The 21,644-nt window shown below is 37.8% G+C and overlaps 1 protein-coding gene across 3 annotated transcripts in view; it reads left to right on the top strand.

Moving 5' to 3' along the window:
* The window catches only part of MAN1A2 (mannosidase alpha class 1A member 2), a 144,112-nt gene that overhangs the window by 35,507 nt on the left and 86,961 nt on the right, over positions 1–21,644 (top strand). For all 3 annotated transcript variants that reach the window (XR_012651395.1, XM_075034479.1, XM_075034481.1), the window contains exon 3: positions 10,239–10,335. Coding sequence is in view for 2 of the 3 variants with exons in the window: in XM_075034479.1 (XP_074890580.1) it covers positions 10,239–10,335 (97 nt within the window). In the remaining variant the exon portion in view is untranslated. The remainder of the gene's footprint in view (positions 1–10,238; positions 10,336–21,644) is intronic.

Genomic DNA, 21,644 nt, shown 5'->3' with positions numbered 1-21,644 from the left:
TATGTTTAATGAGATGGGATAGCAAGGAGATATCTTATTGCTTTCTGATAAGCCGTTTTCAACATGGCAAAATTTTGGTTCTGTTCCTGCTTGTCACAGCTTCCTGATAAAAAGAAAAAGCGGAGAAAGACATTTAAGCAAAAGTTGTTGTGAAATGAGCATCCAGGGAGCATAGGGGCCACAGTTAAAGATCAGTTGCTACATTGGACACCTGCAGAACAAGTAGCTGTTAAGTTTGGATCCTCCAAGTGAGGAACAAGGTCCTGGCTGGGAAGCTAGGAACGTTCTGACTTGAGTTCTTCTGCCAGTGAACTTACTGTGGCCTTCAGCAAAACTTTCAGTGTATCCTCTTTTAAAATGTGACTTGTAATATGTTGCCTCTTAGAAGGGGAGGTAGGAAGATAATTTACTTAATATTAGTGGAGGCAATTTTGGAAATACTTTTAGAACTGTGCCAAGAGGAGAAGTGATTAAAATGTATTTTCATTGTGGTCTCTGTATGATGCTCAAGAGGCTGCTAATAATGCTGTTTTATAAGCAGCAAAACTAATGGTTTCCTATGAATTTTTGACCTACATCCCCTTATACCACCCTCTGCTCCTCATGCACACATTGCTGTGAATGCCCTCTTATCTTCCTGTCTGACTGTGTGAATTGCAATGTGTTCTGTGCCTGGTGTAGAGCTACCTGCATGCTAAATGCTGCCCCTCTGAATGAATAAAGGGTTGGATTATTGGATTATAACTGCCTCCCTCTCAGTTGGGGTACTAATTTGTGTCTGTCTACCTTATCTAGCCACAGGTATCTTTTTCTTTACACCCCACCCCTGCACAAAAAGTAGAGGTCTCAGTTATCTGGTTCCTCCCAACTCTGCAAAATCAGGTTTGAAATGAGAGAACAGATTCAAAGGCTACTGCAAATGTATGTGGCAAATGGCAGATGTACAGACAGCAAGATTGCATAAGCCTAATTCTCTTAAGAAATCAGGTTAAAAATAGTAAGTGTCCTTTTACCTGAGTTCTATGTGTGCTTATTGAGAAAAGAGCTGTGCAGAAGAAAGAAATACTTAGCCATGTAGAGGTCTTTTCATGCTGCGTAACTCATCTTTTCATAGTTACTATTCATACAACTTCCACTGCTAATCTCGTTTTTTTTTTTGTAATTGCAGTGTTTCTGATCTAGCCAAATAGGCTGCCTTCTGTGATGGGGAGACTTTTTTCAGCATCTAAAACCAATTTAGAACAATTTCATTCTTGCTGACGCTTTTATACTCTTTTTTGTTTTCTTGATCAAACTTACTTGGACTTCTAGTTGCTTAGGACATCAGTTTTTAATCATAGAATCCCAGGTTGGAAGGGACCTTGAGGATCATCTGGTCTAACCTTTCTTGGCAAAAGCATGGTCTAGACAAGATGGCCCAGCACCCTGTCCAGCTGAATCTTAAAAGTGTCCAATGCTGGGGAATCCACCACTTCCCTGGGGAGATTATTCCAATGGCTGATTGTTCTCATTTTGAGACATTTTCCTTTTGTGTCCAATCAGAATCTCCCCGGGAGTAGCTTGTACCCGTTACCCCTCATCTTTTCCATGGGGCTCCTTGTAAAAATGGAATCTTCAGCTGCTTTGTAGCCATCCTTTAAATACTGGAACATGGTGATAAGGTCTCCCCAAACCTTCTTTTCTCAAGGCTGGACAAACCCAGTTCTCTCAGCCTTTCCTCATATGACAGGCTTCCCAGTCCTTTGATCATCTTTGTGGCTCTTCTCTGGACTCTTTCCAGCCTGTCTGCATCTTTTTGTATGGGGGGACCAAAAGTGAACACAGTATTCCAGGTGTGACCTGACAAGCGCTGAGTAGAGTGGGGTAATGACTTCTTTATCTTTGCCAGTGATGCAACCCAGCATCCTGTTGGCTTGTGTTGCCGCAGCAGCGTGCTGTTCACTTGTATCGAGCTGCTTGTCCACCAGGACCCCCAGGTCTCTTTCCACAGTGCTGCTCCCCAACTGGGTAAATCCCAGCCTGTGCTGCACTCCTGGATTATGTTTTCCCAGGTGAAAGAACTTACCCTTGTCCTTGTTGAACTTCATAAGGTTCTTGTTAGCCTGCTCTTCCAGTCTATCCATGTCTTCCTGCGGGGTGGCTCTCCCTTCCAAAGTGTCCCCTTCCCCACTCAGTTTGGTATCATCAGCAAACTTTATGAGGGTACACTTGATCCCATCATCTAGATCACTTATGAAGGTATTAAACAGCATTGGGCTCAATATCAATCCCTGGGGGACCCCACTTGTGACAGGTTGCCAGTTTGAAAAGGAAAGGGAATTTGGTAATACATGTCTCTTGTGTTAAGAGTTTTGCATTGTGCTTTGTAGCTCGCTGCTCCTGGCTTTGATCCCAATGAAAATGAAGCACAAGAAGTATTATGACCTATCTTTTTTCAGTATTTAAGATAACACTCCCTGGAGTGTGTGTGATTGTATAAAATAGAGATATACACACATTTGTTTGTATAGATACAAACACACTTTTATATGTGCACATACACTTACATATAAAATGTGTGTGTATATATAAAAATGTGTTTGTATCTATACATACATATACATACACATTTTTTATTAAGTGGTTTTGTTTGCATGCTATTTGGATTCTCTGTTCTGGATTCTCAAATGTAATTCAGCATGTTGAGAGCAACTAGGTTGGCTTTAAATTGGTTTCACTGCACTTTTTTAATGCTTATCTTATTTTTACTGAATGAGCAAAATCTCTGTAAAGTAAGGATGGACTGTTTTTGACCAAGCCTGTTGGTAAACTAATTTTCAATGGATGTATTAAAATGAAAATTGTGCAATTAGCACTTTGGCCAGTACAGACCAGGCAAGTTAGGAATGGCCCTGCAGAAAGTTGTGTCCCAGCATGTTGGGATGATTGTATAAAGAACTCATTTTACATTTGTAAATCTTTAATTTATGCCTATGAGAAGCTTTGTACCTTGGTGTATTTATTTTGCTCAAACAGAAGGATGAAAATAAAGCTCCTAGTGTGGATGGTGCAGTATTTCAGCTGCACATTCTGGATAGGTTGCTTTGGTTGGTAACTTAAAATGTACTAGTAATGAGGAATGCAAGTTTGTGTCTGAGGATATTTAAAAAATGAATCAATTTATTCAAGCTGTAGCAATTAGAGAATTCTCTAGCACTCATGCATTACTGGAAACATGTTAAAAATTCAAGGTCTTCATTATTAAAGATATCTTTTTTCCAGGCCATTGTGAGAAAAACCTGTCTTTCAGCAATGAAGTAGCACATTTGCAGTATTTAAAATTCATAAATGCAAAATAAAATCAAGAAAACAAGGAATTATTTCACTTCCCTGATATAATCAGCCAAATAAAAATGAGCAAAACCCCAGGTAAATTACTTCAGAAGTGGGTGAATCAAAAGGCTCCATGATATCTGACTGACCTTGCTGCTTTTTTTTTTTAAATTTTGTATTTTATGTGCCATTTATTCCCATTCTACAGAAATGTTGGTAGCAAAAATCATGAATTATGGCTAGATGGAAGAGCAGTCTATATTAAATTATACAAGATCTGTTACACAAGTGACAATGTGTGGTTTTGCAGCTATGGAGACTTTGATTGGAAAGCAAGACCACCATCTTAAATATAGTAAAAATTCTACTACTTGTTAGTCATCTTTGCATCATTTCTGCTGTAATCCCCTCTGTTTCCCAGAGCAACTCCATAGAATGTATGCCTGTGTGTTCTTTAACATAGAGTTTTCCTGATGATGTTACATCTCAGAGTCATTGATATTACTGATATAATTGATACACAATGTGAGCTGCTTGTAGTTGATGAGTAACCTCTTATGGTGTGTTCCATTAAGTCATAGACAATCTGCTTATAATACTGTAATACCTGAAACTTGCAACAGTTTATTCTGACATAGTTTGCTCTGAGATTTGGATTCTTGATTTTCATTGCTGGCATCTATCCTTGCTTTCTGCTTTGTTACCAGAGGACTAGGAGGTGGCTAATAAGATGTCAATTTTTGAAAGGGATTCAAGGGGAGATCAAAGAACTGCAGGTCCCTATGCCTGATGAATGAACTGCAGATTAACAAAAACTAGAACAGGGAATAGGATTTTTGAGCACACAGATACGTAAGATTTCCAGGTATATTTTTAATGATGTCATGATGCGCAAAGCTATAGAAGATCCCTGAAAGAGTCAGCAACCATGTGAACAAGGGGGAGACAGTTATATACATAATTTAAAAAAAAATTTTGGCAAGATTCATCACTGACAGCTGTTGAACTACGCAGCCATGGGATGGAGGATTGTGTCTCTGTTTGCTTGGAGAAATTGGTTAGAAGGCAGGAAATGGAGAGTACAGATAAATGGTACTGGAGGCCATGGAGGCCATGCATTGGGGATCCATGTTCTAAATTATACAGATAAATTATTTGGAGTTTGAAAATGGATGAATAGTGCTATGATCAACTTTGCTGCCAACATGGAGATTTGGAGTAGAAAACTGAGGCCAGACTGAAGAATTGCAGAAAAATCTTATGGGAGTGAGTGATTATCTCCCCTTTTATTTCTCAGCTAAATGTAAAATGATGCATATGGGGGCTGGAGCGGGAGAAAGTCCAACTTCATGCTTAATATGAAAAGGTGTGAGGTGACTTACTACCACTTGAGAATGAGAGCTTGTGTTTATAATAGTTCCTTGGAAATGTCACTGTACTGCTCAATAGCAGACAAAAAGCAAATATCCAGTATTTTAGGAAAGGAGAACAAAACAGGCAAAGTTCTTATGGTAGCATGTGGAGCTAAGGTACATCTGCATCTTGCACGCTTCATCTATTTCTAGTCTCTCAGCTTCAAAAAGAATACAGTAAAACTGGCAGAGGTGCAGGGATAAGCTGATGAAGGTGATTAGATTGATGCCTGAAAAGGCAAGACTGGAAGAAAGGAACTGCTTTCTGCTGGCTGATGTGCAGTCCTGGTTGTTTACAAAGATGATCTGGGAGGTTGTAGCTTTCTGAGCACCACAGGACCTTAGTCAAACCCGTGAATACCAGTTTCTCTTGATACCATGAGGACACACAAGGTCAAAAATACTGATTCATCATCTTGGAAAAAAAGCATTTGGCTTTCTTGTACAAATTTGAGCAGTCAGTTCACTGCTGTAAGCTCTCCAAGTTTAGGCTCTTTACATCTACTGTTCCAGTTCTCACCAGTCTGATGTATTTTCTATCCCCTTAGTTCCATCAGGCATCTTAGACTTAAAGTATTTCATGCCAACAAAAAAGGACAAGCTTCCTCTTTTGCATACATTTGATAAACATTTTAGCTTTGTTTCAGCAATGGATTTGTTACTAGATTCATCAGTAAAAGAAAACCCATCTTTCTGTGTGTTAGGAACATGTTCCAACCAGACTTTTTCAGTGGCAGTGTTCAGAAATGCATGAGAGGGGCATAGACTGATGCCTAAAATAATTTCTCTTAGGCAGAGATTTGTAGCTCCTGGAAGAATAAAATAATCTGTATGAGTTTGCTAAGTTTCTTCAAAAATCTTAGTTTCTCAAAAATCTACGTATTTATATAAGGAAATGATAATTCTTTAATTTAACCTCCAAAAAGTATTCTCTGTCGACAGTGGGAAAGAGGTTATTAATATTTAATCTGCCAATTGAGCAGTAATCTTGTCTAGCAAGTCCTTGGTTAATTTTAAAACAGAATGTGAAGGTGGTTTATATAAATCTCTTGAAATCATACTGTTAACCAGAATATGTTCATTTGAAAGCAAAACCTATTTGCTCTGTTATGCACATTCCTGATGGAATGGCAAGAAGAAGATAGTTTTCTCATTTCTAAGCACGATGAGTAAATACTGCAATTTGCCAGTAAATTGTTTCTTTTGTTTATTTCTCAGGACTCTTATTTTCTGTTTGCTAGGTGTCTGCCCTTTTTTTGAGGAGTGGAAAGGGGCTTTTGAGCCAATCTGTGGTTTGAATTATTGCTTCTAACATACTGCTGTAGTGATAGAACTCCCTTACAAAAGTCTTTTCAATCACTGTAACCTCCTTTTACTCTTACAATTATGATTTTGTCAAAAGACATCATTACCACTCTGTTGTTATAAAAACCTGATTTCCTGGTGACTACAGAGGATCAGATCCCACGAACATGTTCTAAAGTCAGTAAAGCATCTAGATAACGGTGTACCTACAAAAGCAGTTTTATTTGACATGCCCTGCTTCTTACCATTCTGGTGCTCACGCAGCAGAGTCCAAATTCGTCTTTTTGTAAGAATTATCAAGCTGTACATGCAACAGCATCTTGCTGGCTGTCGTATATGGTGCATCCCATAATAACCATATTTGAGACCGGTATTCAGTGGACTTACACCCTATGAATTATTTTGCCTTCAAAAGCAAAATCTGGCATTAATAGTGTCAGTAAAAAGTCCATCACTAAAACCATTTGTTCTCTGGTGGACAGATTGCAAGATCTTTATATGATATGCCATCAAGCCCCAAGCACTTACCTTGACAAACTGCTATCAGATATGGAAATGTCAGCTATGGAAATCCACACCTTGCCTTGTTCACAGTTACTGATGCGTGTTTGGACCAGCTTGTTATTTTCATTCTACTGAGCTTAAGATGCCTCTGTCACGGCTTCTTTAAGGGTTGGGGGTGCTTTTTTGCAAGTGTTTTTACCTTCTTTCTATTATCATTAGTGCTGATGTTCCAGTCCATGTCTGAGACTTCTCTCTCCTCTTAAAGACAAGTTTTTTTCGAAGAAAAGCCTATCTATACCTGCAGCTATTCTTCAGCATTTCCAGCATTCACTATGCAGATGCTATCTGGCATAACCATAGAGGTAATCTTGTTTTTCAGATCAGGAGTTCACGTTGCTTGTACTTCCTGAGCCAAAGTGGCATCCTCTGTTACATTTTCCACTGGTAGAGGCATCTGTCTTCTGTCTCTCAAGAACTTCTGTGTACACAACTGCTCCCAATAGTATAGATATTATATCTATAGTATATTATGCTGCCGGTGCTGGCAGTAACAGAATCTCCATGTTGTTGTAAGATCTCTTGGCATATCATCCTTACAAAACCTAATATTGTATACAAGAGCTGTGGGGTTTCTCACTTGCATGTAATGTGCAGTTATCTGCTAACATGATATCGTGAAGTCTGCTCACTTTGTGGTAGAGGAGAGTAATGAGCTGTGTGCCAGAGTAATGTTCAGTGTTCGTCTGGAAAAAATCAGTTGACTAGTTAGCGTAATGAAGTCAAAAGATTCTCGGGGAGTTATAACACCATATTCTTTGTACACTGTTTAGGGGAGGCAGAGGGGACAGGACAGACACATTTGTGTTTATCAAAGTAGCTTAATCTCCTCAAAATATGATTTCCTATGTCAGAACCTTAGATGATGCAGTCAACTGCATCTTAGTCTCTTGTGTTTGACAGAGTTTCTGGTCTCAGCAGTGTATTAAGTTACTTCTGCATTAATTCATGAATCTGGTGAAATCGACTCCTTTACAGTTTCTATCTTAATGAAATTTTATCCTAGGATAAATTTTGTCTTATGATCTTATGGATATAGGAACATCTTATATTGTGATGTATTCTGTTTTAGCCATTCGTAATTTCCATAATTTTCTTGGGTTTCCTCAGAACTAAATAGTCTGTAAGAAAATCTGTACCTTCCCCCAGAAACATAGCAAATTGGGACAGTGAAATATTCCACAATTAACATTCTGCCTTGAGGAAACAAGTTATTCTTCTTTTGGACTTAGCTAGTTTTGATCTATACTGGTATTTGCCTGCACTTTGAGATTTTTACAAAGCTAAAATGTCAATGGTCATTTGATTCTCCTTCATGAAATATTTATTTGATGGGTCCAAAGGTCTCAGAAGCCCAGTTTCCTTTATGTGGAAGCAAGCTGGTTAGATCTGCCATGTCATGGTCACCTTGTTTAGACATCCGTCTGTTATCAAACTTACAGAGAGCTTACTGCTCAGTAATTCTTTTGTTTCATCCTCTAGTGCCTTCCAAAACTATAGGTCTGTGTTTTCCCAAGTAGGGTTTTTAGGACTTAAACTAAGGAGCTTGAACTAGAGACATCCTGAGCTCCCTTCCTGCCTGAACGGTGCTGTGATTCTCGATTCTATGATCTTATGTTAATGAACAATTTTTTGATAAAAATTTGTGGGTTGATTCTGGATAACGTTAGTAAGAGATCTCAGAGGAACTTCTATACTGCCTGTGATCAGGCTTTTATTGCATTTTTCATGCTGTGATCCTTTCTTGACAGGCGAGAAAACTACTTTACCTGAGTCATCTTGAGGTTCTAATAGCTATTAATTGGTCAATTTGATTAAGTTCTTTGTAAACACTAAGGAATTCGGGAGTGCTAATGAAATGGCTTCTCTCTCCTCTTTTAGTATAATATTTGCATCCTCTTTTTCTTACATTACAGGTTCATGACACTAAAAGAGACAGTACAGTATTATTACCTAATCAGGTGTCAGAATCTTTTAGTGCAAATACCAAAAGCAACATGTGAGCTGACTTTGAATGACAAGTGGTAGGACTGGGACCTCTGGCATCTTGAGAGGGACATCTGTGCCCAGGTTGATGTCAGTTTAACACAGGAGTGCTTCCCAGCTTCTGGGCCTGTGCGTATACCTTTGCTGTGGTTCACATTTATTGTCTGGGCATGAGTTAACGGAGCCATGGGAAATTTGGAGGGAGTTTACGTTCAAAGGGATTACAGCGGTGTAGGTTGGACAGGGATCTCTCGATGGTTGTAGGGAGACAAGGACTTTTTCGTGTCTCAGCAGACAGTTTAGATGCAGTTTGAAAGAGTTGGGATTACCAGATGGTGACTTCCACTAAATCCTGAACTCAGAGAAGAGAGCTGCTTCTACGTGGGGTAGTGCTGGTAAGGCAACTGGCTGCACCTCACTCTTTAGCCAGCATCTGCTTGTTCCTTCCCGTTTTCTATGAGTATGGTGACTCTCTGATTAAAATAAGAAAACTACAGTCTTGTAAATCATAGTGAAAACTTTACTTGCTCTGCTACAATCAGTTTCTTAAAGGGTTAGTGTTGGTCTGTTAGTTACATTAGCATAGTCTCTCCTCTTAGAGAGCATTTCTCAAACTTGTGGAGATGATGATTTAAGTCCTATGCGTTTTCTGGTTTTTTTTTGTTTATATTAACAATATTTTAATACCATTTTTAAGATGCAATATAAAAATATGTATAATGTTGTGGATACAGCCTGATGGCTGTTTTAGAACAGGTTTGTTCCTAACTGTTTTTGTCTGCGGCAGTGTCTTTCAGAATCTGATTTCTTCCTGTTACTTGCTTTGATCTGTTTAGGTAACTAATAGTATTTGATTTTCTTTAAACTGCATTCACTTTGCAATTTGGTAGCTGCTGAATTTCTGCTGTATACCAATAAGCAAGGAATTTAAAAAGATTTAGCAAATCCATAAAAACACTGTTTAGTGGCTGATGTGCACAACTAATACCTGTGCATCAACAAGACCTGTTGTTTTTTAGATGTAGCTTGCTTACTAGGTGGTGGAAACATCTATTAAAGAGAGTTGAGAATGTTTTGTGGAGCAAATATTAAAAATTTTATACTGCTTTGTTCATTATGCTTTCTAAAGAGCAAAGCTTTTGGCATTTCATTTGGTAGAGGCTGTATGACAGTATATTTTTGACAAGTAGGTGTTGCTAATAAAAAACTTATTATGCCTTTTGCAAAATTGTTTAGTCTTAATTGGATGCACCAGTGTAAATAAATCCCTTGTATGCTTCAGGTATGGGTTGATATTTTTTTCTTTTATTTAGTGTCTTAGACGTTAGCCAGTATTTTTCACCAATCCCTTATGCTTAAATGCATTCCTTTGTGCTTAAATTCTTAAATGTCTGTGCATATATTTAGGGAAAAGAAAGAAAGAACAAGAAAACAACCTAATGCAGAGCATTAGGCTCTATAGCTCAAGTTAAATAGACTTGAAGTTGTTTCCAAATTTATTCATGCTACATAATCTGATTTCTGTAACAGAAATAGTGGCAAAGTAATTATCAGTATGCTGGGGTGACTGTGAAAGATGAAGTCTCAAATAAGGAGTAAAATATTATATTCATACAAAGTAGTTTTATAATGTAATTGAATCCTATTTTTTCTATCTCTTAGATGATGAAGCATGCCTGGGACAATTATAGGCAATATGGATGGGGACATAATGAGCTCAAACCAATTGCCCGGAAAGGACATTCCACCAACATATTTGGTAGGCTATATTTTCTGGTTTGTTTTGGTTTGGGGTTTCTTGTTTGTTTGTTTGTTTGTTTTGTTGTTTTTTTTTTTAAATATTTCTTTTCATGCTATCCTCTTTGAAAGTCTACCCAAACTTCCTAGCAAATTCTGTTTTGATATAAATCTTTTGAAGTGTGGATGACAGAAGTGTATCAATTATTTCCATGGTACTTCAATGAATTACTTTACTAAACTATCTTTTTGGGATTAGCATGTTCTTATTGTTGCAAAAGCTAAGCTGTGTCTATGTGCGCTGTTACTTTGTGTACACATATGTATATAAATAAAAGCTACAATGCAGTGATGATATCTTGGGATGCAACCAATATAAATTTGTTTTTAAAAAAAACAACCTCATCTTGTCGAGATGTTTGTGTTTAGTTCCATGAGAATGTGATACAAGACAACATGCACATGCAAGATGCCAAAAAGCTGCTGGTACCAAGGCGAAATTTAAAGTAGCTTTTAAAAAAAGGTCTGAGTAAGGTGAAAGTGACATTGTTACTTGATGTGTGACTTGTGGATCCTGAACCTGTAGACTGGAATGAAAGAAGAAAACATTCAAAATATGGAAGTTTGAGGGTAGGGGCAAGTTTTGAAGAAATTCAAGGGATGGAGTGAAAATATTTGAGCAATGGGGTGTGAATATGAGTGTTACAGAAGGTAAAGTTCAAGAAGTTGAATAGCCTTGTCTTGCATACCTGTGATCAGACTAGGTGACTTTTCTTCCTTAAAATATCAGTGATCTGCAGCAGTACTGCTTTTTTGGTGTGAATGCACTGGGGTAGAAGTAGTAGAATAGTGATTGGAAAGTGACAAGCATTTTATTGGTACTCAAACCAGGAAAGAATCCATTTTTTGTCCCCAGTTCTGTAGGACTGATGGTTCAAAAAACCTGGTTGTAACTGTTGAGGACTGAGCCCTGGAGGTTCTCTAGGTTCGTCCTCTGGTATAGCAAAACACATAACCTTGATGTTAGTGATGAAGGTTAAGCCAGGATTGGTCCAGAATGCACAGCACCTAAGATGACTGAGCCATGAAGTTCATGCATTTATATTGAAACACACAATATTGAAACACAGAGCTGCCCTAAGACTGGGTAGGGTTTTCTGAATTCTCTTCGGGGTTCCATACTGCGTTCATCTACTCTCTGGTGTCTGAGGAAGGTACAAATTTATCATAACCACTCTTTACATCAAGAATGAGTGTGAATATACTGTGTATAGCTTCAGTATGTTAGTATTGGTTATAATAGTTTGCCTGAAATCAAGATTTTATTGGCTTTTATTGTAAGGCAATTGACTAATGACTCTGTGTGAGTTTGGTTCTTGTAATTAGTATTTGTTTTATTTATCTTGCTTTCAACCTTTAATTTGTTTCTTCGGATGATAGAAATACAGGTTATAGGATTGTGTAATTGTTTCATTTTCTGTGCTTAGTGCCTGAACCCAGAATAAATTGACTTAGATCAAAATTTCGTTAGCTTTTTTTTTTCATTCATAGGGGAAAAAGTAAACTCCCAGAGGAAACTTATTCCAAAAGAAGAGCCAAAGGACTTGTTTCAAAAGTATTGTAATACTTAAAGGGATTTTTCATTTTTTTCCTCTGTCCCTTCCCCTGATCTCCTTAAATTTTATCTTGAAACCATTGTTATATCTTACCAAATAAACAAGTGATTTTCTTTATATCCAAACAGTTTTTCAGCAAATTTACTTGCATGATGAACTTCAACCTTAAATAAGTGCTGGACATGGAGAAAGGAGGAGAACTTTAACTAGGCACACTGCTCCTTTCCCCTGCTCCCAGCAATGGAAAGAGAGCCTCTGGGTTACATTTTCTGCAGTACTTAACAAACAAATAAATACAACCCCACAAATACACTTCCTCCCCCCCAAACTTGTAGTGTGTAGCAGCCTATTTAAATCCACAGGAGAATACTTTCAGGTGCTGTACTAGCCCTACCTGCAGTAAGAACTGTTTGCCTTTACTGCAGGCAAACCCCTTACAGCCTGGCATTGATCGCTTTTGGTCATGCACTGGAACCTGGTTTCTTACACTTCAGTACGTTGTGAAAGCTGATATTGTTTTCCTTGTTTATATTCCTTTATAAAGAAAATGACTGGGTCAGAGAGAGTTGTCTGAGGGGGGGAAGATAAGCAAGTTAGCATCCTCAGGGGAAAAAAGCATCTGGACTGAACGAGGAGTTTGAAGAGTGAAGTGGAAGAGTCTGAGATGCAGCCGGTCCTGAGCACAGGGCAAGAGAGAGCGTGAGGCTGAAGGGAAGACCAGAGCAACAGGCTTCTGCCATGACAGACAGAAGGACATTTCTTAGGTTCCTGGAGAGTATTATGTAGTATTTTTAGACAACTTCTCTTTGCTACCTTGCACATTGACACTACTTTCATTTCTACTAGAAAAATCTTTTCTGAAGCCTCCTGTGATTTAGTTGTATGTTGTCTCTAATTCCTGAGTTTCCTTTATATTTTTTCCAGCTGATGAAGTTGGGTCTGACAGTGAACAGCTTTAACGTTCACCTGTATGATCATGTGTCTTTGCTGTTGAATTTACGTGCAGTTCTGTTGCTTAGTTTGCCAAGTATAATTTTAGATTAGCCTTGGTTTGTAACCCAGACTCTATGAAGTGAGGTTTTTTCTTTATGTGGCAGGAAAACATTTTTCTAACATTTGTTTTTAATGTGACTGACACAATATTTTGAAGCAATTTTGAATTATAATTTTACTCTAGTCTTTTATTTTCTTTCCATTCCTCCTCTGCTTACTTCTAACATGTCTCCTAATGAGTCTGGAGTACTTCTACTTTTTTCTCCTTGGAATGCTTATTCTTTGGAGTTTTGGCATTGCTGTCTGAAAGAAATTGTAGGCTTCCTCCACATTCAAGTTTCTGATCCTCTTATTCCTGCTAACTCTAGCAGCTGATTCTTTAAGGTGTTTGTCCTTTTAAAATCCAGATGCTATTTTGTGCCATTTAATTTTTAGCCAAATCATGTTATGATTGCTCTGTTCAAGGCTATTTCATATGAAAAACTTTTCTGAAATACATAGACTTCAGTATGTATCAAATCTAAAATAGAATCAGCTATTGTTGATTTGGTGGGTTGTTGATGGGAAGGGGGAAAAAATATTGGTACTTGTACCAAGGACTGTCTAGGCTGTATTGTTATTGCTAGTACTTTACCAATGTATTGCCCATAACGACACCATTCCCAGTTGTATTTGCCTTTATAGAAGCATTACATAATTCTTTTTGAAATCTGATGCTATTTTTAATAAAAAGCTGCTCAGCAAAACCTGGTTTTATTATTCATCTCAAAGCCGATTTGACCCAAACTATTTTCTGTTATTACTGCAGTCTGTTGAACTTCCATTTCAGTTCATAGCACGTCTGTGAGATTCAGCAAGGAGATGATATCGCTGGTTGACACTGCAACCCTTTGCATGAATCTTTCGGAAGTTGGGTTTACTGATAACTCTCAAGTGGGGTAAACACGATTCAATTTAGAAGGTAAATAAGCCATAAATCTTCCTTGTTGGACTCCCCTTTCCTTCCGAAGCAGTGTATATCTATATGCCAAGAGGAGCATTAGTGTTCCTAACATTGCAAGATCTAGCAGGGTTCAGACTGGGATCAGAGAAGGCGAGAGGAGGTGGCCTGTTCTCCTCTCATAAATCTTAATTTTAAGTCATTAAAAAAATAAGGAAAGGTGATAAACTTTGAAGCAAGATGCTCTGTGCCTCACTGAAGCATACCAGTGAGAACCTTTGTGGGCTGCCCCAATTATTAGTTTGACTTTTATAACAAAACCTGCTGGGGTTACTTTAGCTGACCTGCAGCTAGAAACTCCTGCCAGTCTTTTTGAGATGTCTGACCTGGTGACTGTAAATTGTAAAGGAGAGCCTGCTAAAAATGGTGCCTATCAAACTGTACAGTCAGTCAGTAGTTAAACTCTTGAATAGTACCTCTTCAACAGCTGGGTCACAGCATTAGTAGTACGGTGCTGCTTTGGGAAACCACGACTGGGAATTGGTGGGCTTTTAAAGATATTTACATTTAGAGGACATAGGAAATAAACCTTTAGATGTTCTGTGTTGGTGCAGCAGGGTGATAACTTGCTCCTATTTTTGTGAAAGTTGCCTGGTTTTGAAAGGGCTGGTAATCTCAAGATTTGTTATTTATTCCCACCCCATAAGATAAAGTATAAAAGGCAAGGATAAAGTATAGCAGAGAGGTGTAATTTCTTTTCCTAGTTTAAATTTTTATTTGCAGCTCTGCTAGTGGTTGTCGCAGTTAAGCTAAAAAAAAAAAGTTAACTTCCTTGTTGGTCTGCTTAAATTGCTGGAATAATTTGATGACAACCGCAGGGCGTTATTGCAGAGATGGGATTGTATGGGATCTGCATCAAGTTCTCGTTAGAACACAAAGGGTGAAGAGAAAAGGCTGATGGAAAATGATGCATGTCAGATAATGAGCAAGCATGGCAAATGCTGAGCTTACTTCAGAAGGTTTTCTGGGTTTAACAAAAAACAGAGTAGTTGATGATATTGTTGGATTCTCTTGCTGTAACGAAATCTGATTGGATTTGCTTTTGAGGATCAGAGTAACCATCTGAAACATGCTATTTAAAGATGATTTGTCCCTGCCCTTGTTTAGTTACCACTCAGTGAACATCTTATGGAAACACCATTAAAATTACTGAGTCCAGATATGCTTCAGAATTTTAAGCTATATGTTTTTGTGGTATCTTTTACTTCAATGGCTTATGAACTAATTACCATAGCACAAGTGTTGAGGATGCTTTACTGTGAGTTAAATTGAGCAGTTTATACTAGTGGATTTGTATCAATCTTCGATGTTTATTTTTCTAATACAACGTTTATTTGAGAACCTGAATGACTTTAAGAAAAAAAATAAAAAAGGCCACAATCCTTGGGCAACTCAGAACATTGTCCTCTGCAAAAGTAGAAATCGTGGGCTGTCATCTTACCTGATGCTTTCTGAAATGAGAGTTTAGAAATTTGTGGTGTGGTTTTTTCTTTGTAATGTTAACTATCTGAGAATAAAGATGTGCAGTTTGTCAGTTAATAAGTACAGGACAAAGTACTAATACAAACTCTTGCAAAATCGTAAACTTCCCATATTACTAGCAGTGCATTTCTAAACCTTGCATTTGGATGTATTCTGTCTAGAGATGAGCTGCGTTACATGAAAATGATCTGATAATGTATACATACATAAACAGATATAAGTCTAGATATGTTTTGAAGGGTATGAAAAGATCTTTCCTAAGTAATAACGATGTAGAGTTTTTAAGTTGTAGATGCTTGCATGCAGACACTCCCATTCTTATGCACAAAGATTTAATGAAATTATTATTTTGTATTTCGTCACACTAGAACTGTCTCATGCATCTATGGTGCTTTCATGCCTCTCCTGTTCTCTCATCTCACACGCCATGCAAATGGTCAGTTTAATCTGAGATGTCTGCCAGCTCTGTCTTGGGTTAATGTCTTCTGGGAGGAAGAGAAAATTGTCAATGAAGTCACATTGTGGTTGCATTTGTATTACCTAGTCGAGCCTCAAGGCTGCAATGCAGTGCTGTATCTCTTCCCTAACACATGACCAAATAAAGCTGTTCTCTCTTTTATGAGAGATTTTTGTCTGGCACGTTCAGTGTCATCAACGTAACGTGGTGCTGCTTCATACATACGGAAAAATGAAATTTTGAGGCGTATGTTCCCTTGGACACGTCTTGCTCGTTAACCAACAACTCAAGGATTCAGTTGGGGCAGCTAGCGAGCTGAATTTTTTTAACTTGCCGGTGGACTACTTGGTTTCTACCACCTCGTTGAGCGTGTCCTGTTACCTGGCTTGCTGCATAGCCCATCTCAACCTTTTGCTACCAGCGCCACTGATAAACCCCCACGACCTGGGAGAAAGTTGCTGAGCCAGCTGCCAACTGCCCACTGCCGCAGCGTGGGAAGCTCTTGCCGCAGATCTTTGTGTTGCTAAGCAATGGAGATCTGACAGTGCATTTCGCCGCCGTGCCGGAGAGCGGGAGCAGCGATGCTCCCAAGCCCCGCTGAGAAAATGCATTTGTCAGACTGCAAGGGCGTGAGGCTGTTGCAAGAAGGAGCTGAGCCAGGCAAAGGAGTCTGTTTTTCCAATACCTTTGGCAAATACAGTATAGCTTGGGAGAGTAATGCGATTTCTTTGTCCTGTTTGTGGTCTAAAAAACAAGGGGCAGAGTATTTCTTGTAATCACTACAAGAAAGTGCTTTAACAGATTTTATTTTTTTTTTTAATATTACCCTGGGAAGTATTCATTAGTTTTAGACGTTTTTGTCATCTGTCATCGTAACAGTTATTGGGCTGCCTGAGCTGCTCTGACACTATCATCTGCTGTCATCTGATTAGTTGTCATTTACTTCTGAAGTTCACATAATTGAGTGTCAAGGGTGTCAGGTTTTGTGAGCTTTTTGTTTTTCTGTTTTTTTTTTTTTTTGACTGCCAAATAACCTACAAATGTATAAACATTATGGAGACAAACACTTTTGCTGGGAAGAAACTAGATGATATACCCTAAAGACTGAGGGATAGCCTTTTGAAAATATGGCTGAAACCTTCTGGTGTCGTCTTATTGTAAAATCCTAATGAAGCAGCAGACAGGAGAAACAACTGCTCAGCATCATTTTTCTGTGCATGTTTTTTTCAGCCTCTGAATCTGTGTGGAGGATAAATGAAAACAAAAAAGGTGTATAAGATATATATGTAAACAAGTATGTTCTTGACTTCTGGTTGTTTTGATTGGAGGAAAAAAAAAAACCCAACCTACTTGGTGAGCAGTAGTTTTTATCTTAACTGTATGTGCACAAGTAATCTACCCGTCATTGCCTTTTTCTCTGGCAAATGAAAGGGGAAAGAAAATCCATTCACACTAACTAGTAAAGAGAGGTAATTTCATGATGTAGGTATCAGCCCAATATCTGTATTTCAGGTTCTATTCAAATTTTAAAGTAAATGAAACTGCCTTAGGACAGGCTTATGCAGCTGTGTCCTCTGCAAAATCAGTAATGAGTGACTACACTGAGGCAATGTTGAGTATTATATGTACATTTAATGTGTATTTTTTTGCCCAGTAACACAAATTTTGGAAAGATAAAATTTTAAGAAAGAACATAACACTCTAGAGTTGCTGGCTGAATTTGGAATTAAGACAGTGTTCTGATAACGTGAGAAAAGTTCCTTCAGGTCGGATGAAAGATCAAACATGATCGTTACTCATCCTCCAAAAATTGCTCACAACAGGTACCTAGGGAAGAAATGTAAGAGCAGGAAAATCCTGTATTAAGTGAGCATTTCTTAGAGTACTTCCCTGCCTTACAAAAGTTTGTGCAGTGTTAGTGCTTCTGTGGTCAGAGGCAGCAAATTTTATTTAATCACTTTTAGTTTATTTTCCTGTGATTTTTGTCCAATCTGCTTTTGAGTCTGTGCAAACTTAAGAGCACCCGCCGTATTCTATTATGAGTGGTTCCATAGTTCGATTCCATATTGTGTAGAAAGCTTTTTAGTTTTGAGGTCTGATCATTGTCCTAGGTGATCAGTTTTGGTATTGGAAAAAACCAACCCATTATTCATTTCTTCCTTGCCATTTACAAGTTTGTAGAACTGCATATGCCCTCAGTTGTGTGCCTGTCTTACATGGAGAGTCTTGGTCTGTTAAGTCACTTCTTGTACATATGTCTTTTCATTGTTATCTCCTTTCTTTGTATCTTTTCAAGTTTTGGTTTTTTTCTTCGAGGCAAAGACTAAAACTTTGTTCTGTTTTCTGTTTTGTTCACTGTTCCTTTCCTAATAATTGTATTTTGCATCTCTTAGGCTCCTTATGGAGTCTAGAAACTCGCTATAGGGTGGCTTTTCTGCAGTAGCATTCCTTTTCAAAATCCTGATCGGTATACGGTATTTCCAAATTATTTATAAATATGATAATTTATATATATTTCAAAATTATTTCATAAATAAGAATGTGCCCAAGTATTCATCTTGATAGGATCCCACTGGTGGGCTCCCCTCACAATAATAATTGGCTGTTTACACTTATCCTGTTTCCTATCTCTTAAACAATTACTCACTTGTGTGAGAACAATTTTCTCTTATCCTATGGCAGGTTAGTTTTCTTAAGAGCTTTTGTTAAGGGATGTTCTCAGATACCTTCTGTATATATTCTCTGTCCATGTGCAAGTTCAATTCTAAAAAAGACTGTAACATTGATGCTAAGGTAAGACTTCCCTTTACAAAATTTCTGACTTTTTCTCAGTTATCTAATTTAAAGCTATCCTCTGCTGCTATTTGGGCAAATAGTGTTTTCAAAACACTATTTTCCTTCACTGCAATAGATACTGTGTTTATTCAGAATATGGTTGTTCTCTAAAACTTGCAAATGTGTGCAGGCAGGATGCAATCTGGCTGTACGTTCCCTCTTAACTGTTTTACAGTACTGGTGCCATAGATAAAGACAACTCTGGTTAGCAAAGAATATTTTTTGAATGTTATTGCTCTTTCATCAAACTGTCACAAGTGTGCCTATGCATATCAGGAAAATTCACGATGAGCAGCTGTTGTCTTCTGTTCTTCTTTTTAATAACACAGTATTCCCACTGAAGTAGCCTCACCCAGTTTGTATTAGCTCATGTACAACACATTTAGGTCAGTTGTTCTCAGTGGCTTTTTTACGTGTTGCTGAACTGATGGTGTTAAATCCTATGGCATTATTCAGAAGATTGAAAATTCTGCCTTTAAAAAAAATATAATGAGATGCACAGATGCAAAGTGGAATTAGATAAACACACCTAATTTCTGTAACCTACCTTATAGAATAGTGAGGTAAACATCTACATCAAAGGGTAATGAAGAAATTAAGTCATAGTAGAGTTCAGGGCTCAGGCTCAAATTGAGAATTTTTATTCTCTCTAATAGCATCCTCTCCTGTTTTTCTCTTATAAACCAGATGGTTTGCTCTGAGGAAAAAAATATATTTGTTTCCCGTTGGGAATCTTTGGACTTATGTTTGTTTTGATTTGGGAATTATTTAGGTTGTGGGAATGTTATTCCTAAATTTAAACTTGTTTCCTATCATTTGGAATTAAGAACAGAGGCTGTAATAAGGAAGTGAAATTAAGGCTATGCAGTCTATTTTGGACTGTGTTAAAATAGTAAGTAAACAGGCACGACAACTAAATAAGCATTAGCATACTAAGCTCTAAAACTAAATATGGTAAGGGCAACTATATGGCCATGCGTACAAAGTGGGAGGCAGATGCAAGTACACTTTGCTGTCATCCAAAGCCAGCAGATGCACGAGGCAGCTGGAATTCCGAAACAGTTCAACCATGGGAGTGCAGCGCTGTGCTTGTGCCTAATCCACTAATATTGTTCACTCAAGTTTTGAACCGTTTTGGTGAAGTTTTACAGCTACCACACTGAAATCGGCTCCTCTTCAGCTGTCTTAAAGAAAATTTAGTATGTGGTTTAGACCAAAATGTGTGGAAGTGGCCCAAGCTTTTAGCTAAAAATGGAAAAGCTTTTGTGACCTGATGACTGTTAGAGGTGCGGTTTTCATGATGCTTTTCCTGCTGCCTAGCTGACAAAGTAGTTTAGCTTACAATTTCTTACAGGTAATTGTATCTTTACTGTCTTGGAAGATCAGTACTTAGTTTGCTTTGTACATAAGATTTCTGCACTCAGGTCACAGAACTATACTCGAGTCCAGATAACATCTTGCTCTCCTATTTACTGTCAAATATTAATCTTGCTTTGCTTGCTGCTGAGTTCAGCTGACTGCTGTCTGTATTTCGGTTCCACATACTTCTGAGCCATCATTGACAGGTTCTCTTCCCTTCAATCTTCCACTTCCTGACTTCTCAAAATGGAGTTGCTCCATATCTGTATTTTGGGTTAGTTTTGATTGGTTGCTTCATGTGTGTAGCTGATTGCCATCACCATTCAGTTCTTGTCATTTATTCTTGCTTCCCATATGATACACTTTTGTCCCCTCCTTTGTACTCAATTTAATGTCATCTCCTGTCCCTCATTCCTTTCCTACTCTGAAGCTCATCCTAATCTCTCTCTCCTGACCTTGCGGCCTTTCAGTTATCACTGGGTCTTAACCTTCAGCTAACTCAGATGATAGTTCCAGCATTAATCTTAATTATGGTCTGCACACAGTCCTCTTCCTATCTGCAGTAATTCAGGTTTGTGTTTGTGCTTAACAACAAAATAACAAAAAAATATGCAGGACACAATTGGAAAGAAACGTAGAAAATTGAAATGGTCTGGTATTAATATGTTAAGCCCTTTTCAAATTTAGTTTTGAGGACATTCAGGCTTTGTACTCGAGGGACTGCATTCCGCTCTTGCTTGTATGAATTTTGAATTAAGCTAAAGGGCTGTGTAGGATTTAGTTGGACAGCGAAGTGAAGCAATCAAGTGAAGAGCAGAGAAGAAGGTTTACCGTGGTATAAATTCTTAGACAAAGTTTTTAAATTTGGGTCTTAAGGATGTAGCTATTTAAGCAGCAGTGTGTTGATTAATAACATCTACCTGCAGGTCCACTTTTTAATAGATTCAAAGACTACCATACACTTCAGTGCTTCACTCCCATTACTTCCTCATTTATAAAATTAAGGAAAGCATTACAATTGATTATTTAATGTTATTTATATGCTGAAATACTTTGTCTGGTACAAAAGATTAGGAACTCCTTTTCATGTTGTCTGTTATCAGCAACTTAACAGAACTAAGCAATCAACATGCTTAGTTTTTTGTTCTGCTTTCTTAATTAGTCTAAAATGTTAAAGGCAATTGGTTTCTTCATGGATACTTAAAGGCTTATTCATTGCATTTTATGGCTGAGCTGAAGTCATACGTTGCAGTTCTGTTATGAAATGTATGGTTTCATTGACTAATTTTGAGGCACTTATTTTCACAGTGGAATTAAACTCTGTTGTTCAAAAGTTTAATTTATTTTCTTAAACATTATCTTGTTCCTTGTGAGTCATTAAGATATTTTACAAGTGGTATGCTTGAGTAGTGGCAGCTTTATTGCCAGAGCCTCATTAGAGGTACACAAAACTGGGTTGATAATTGTTTGCTTTTAATTTTCATGTTATATATATTTCTACCATGTCTGTAATTGTCTGTCACATTAAGAAGTCCTGTTCCTACAATCTGAAAACTTGAATTCTTTGAATCTTTTTAAGTAGAAATCGC

The sequence above is a fragment of the Buteo buteo genome, chromosome 8 (genome assembly GCF_964188355.1).
Source record: "Buteo buteo chromosome 8, bButBut1.hap1.1, whole genome shotgun sequence".
Classification (NCBI taxonomy): Eukaryota; Metazoa; Chordata; class Aves; order Accipitriformes; family Accipitridae; genus Buteo; species Buteo buteo.
Note: the sequence above shows the minus strand (reverse complement) of the source record. Positions and strands in the feature narration are given on the sequence as shown.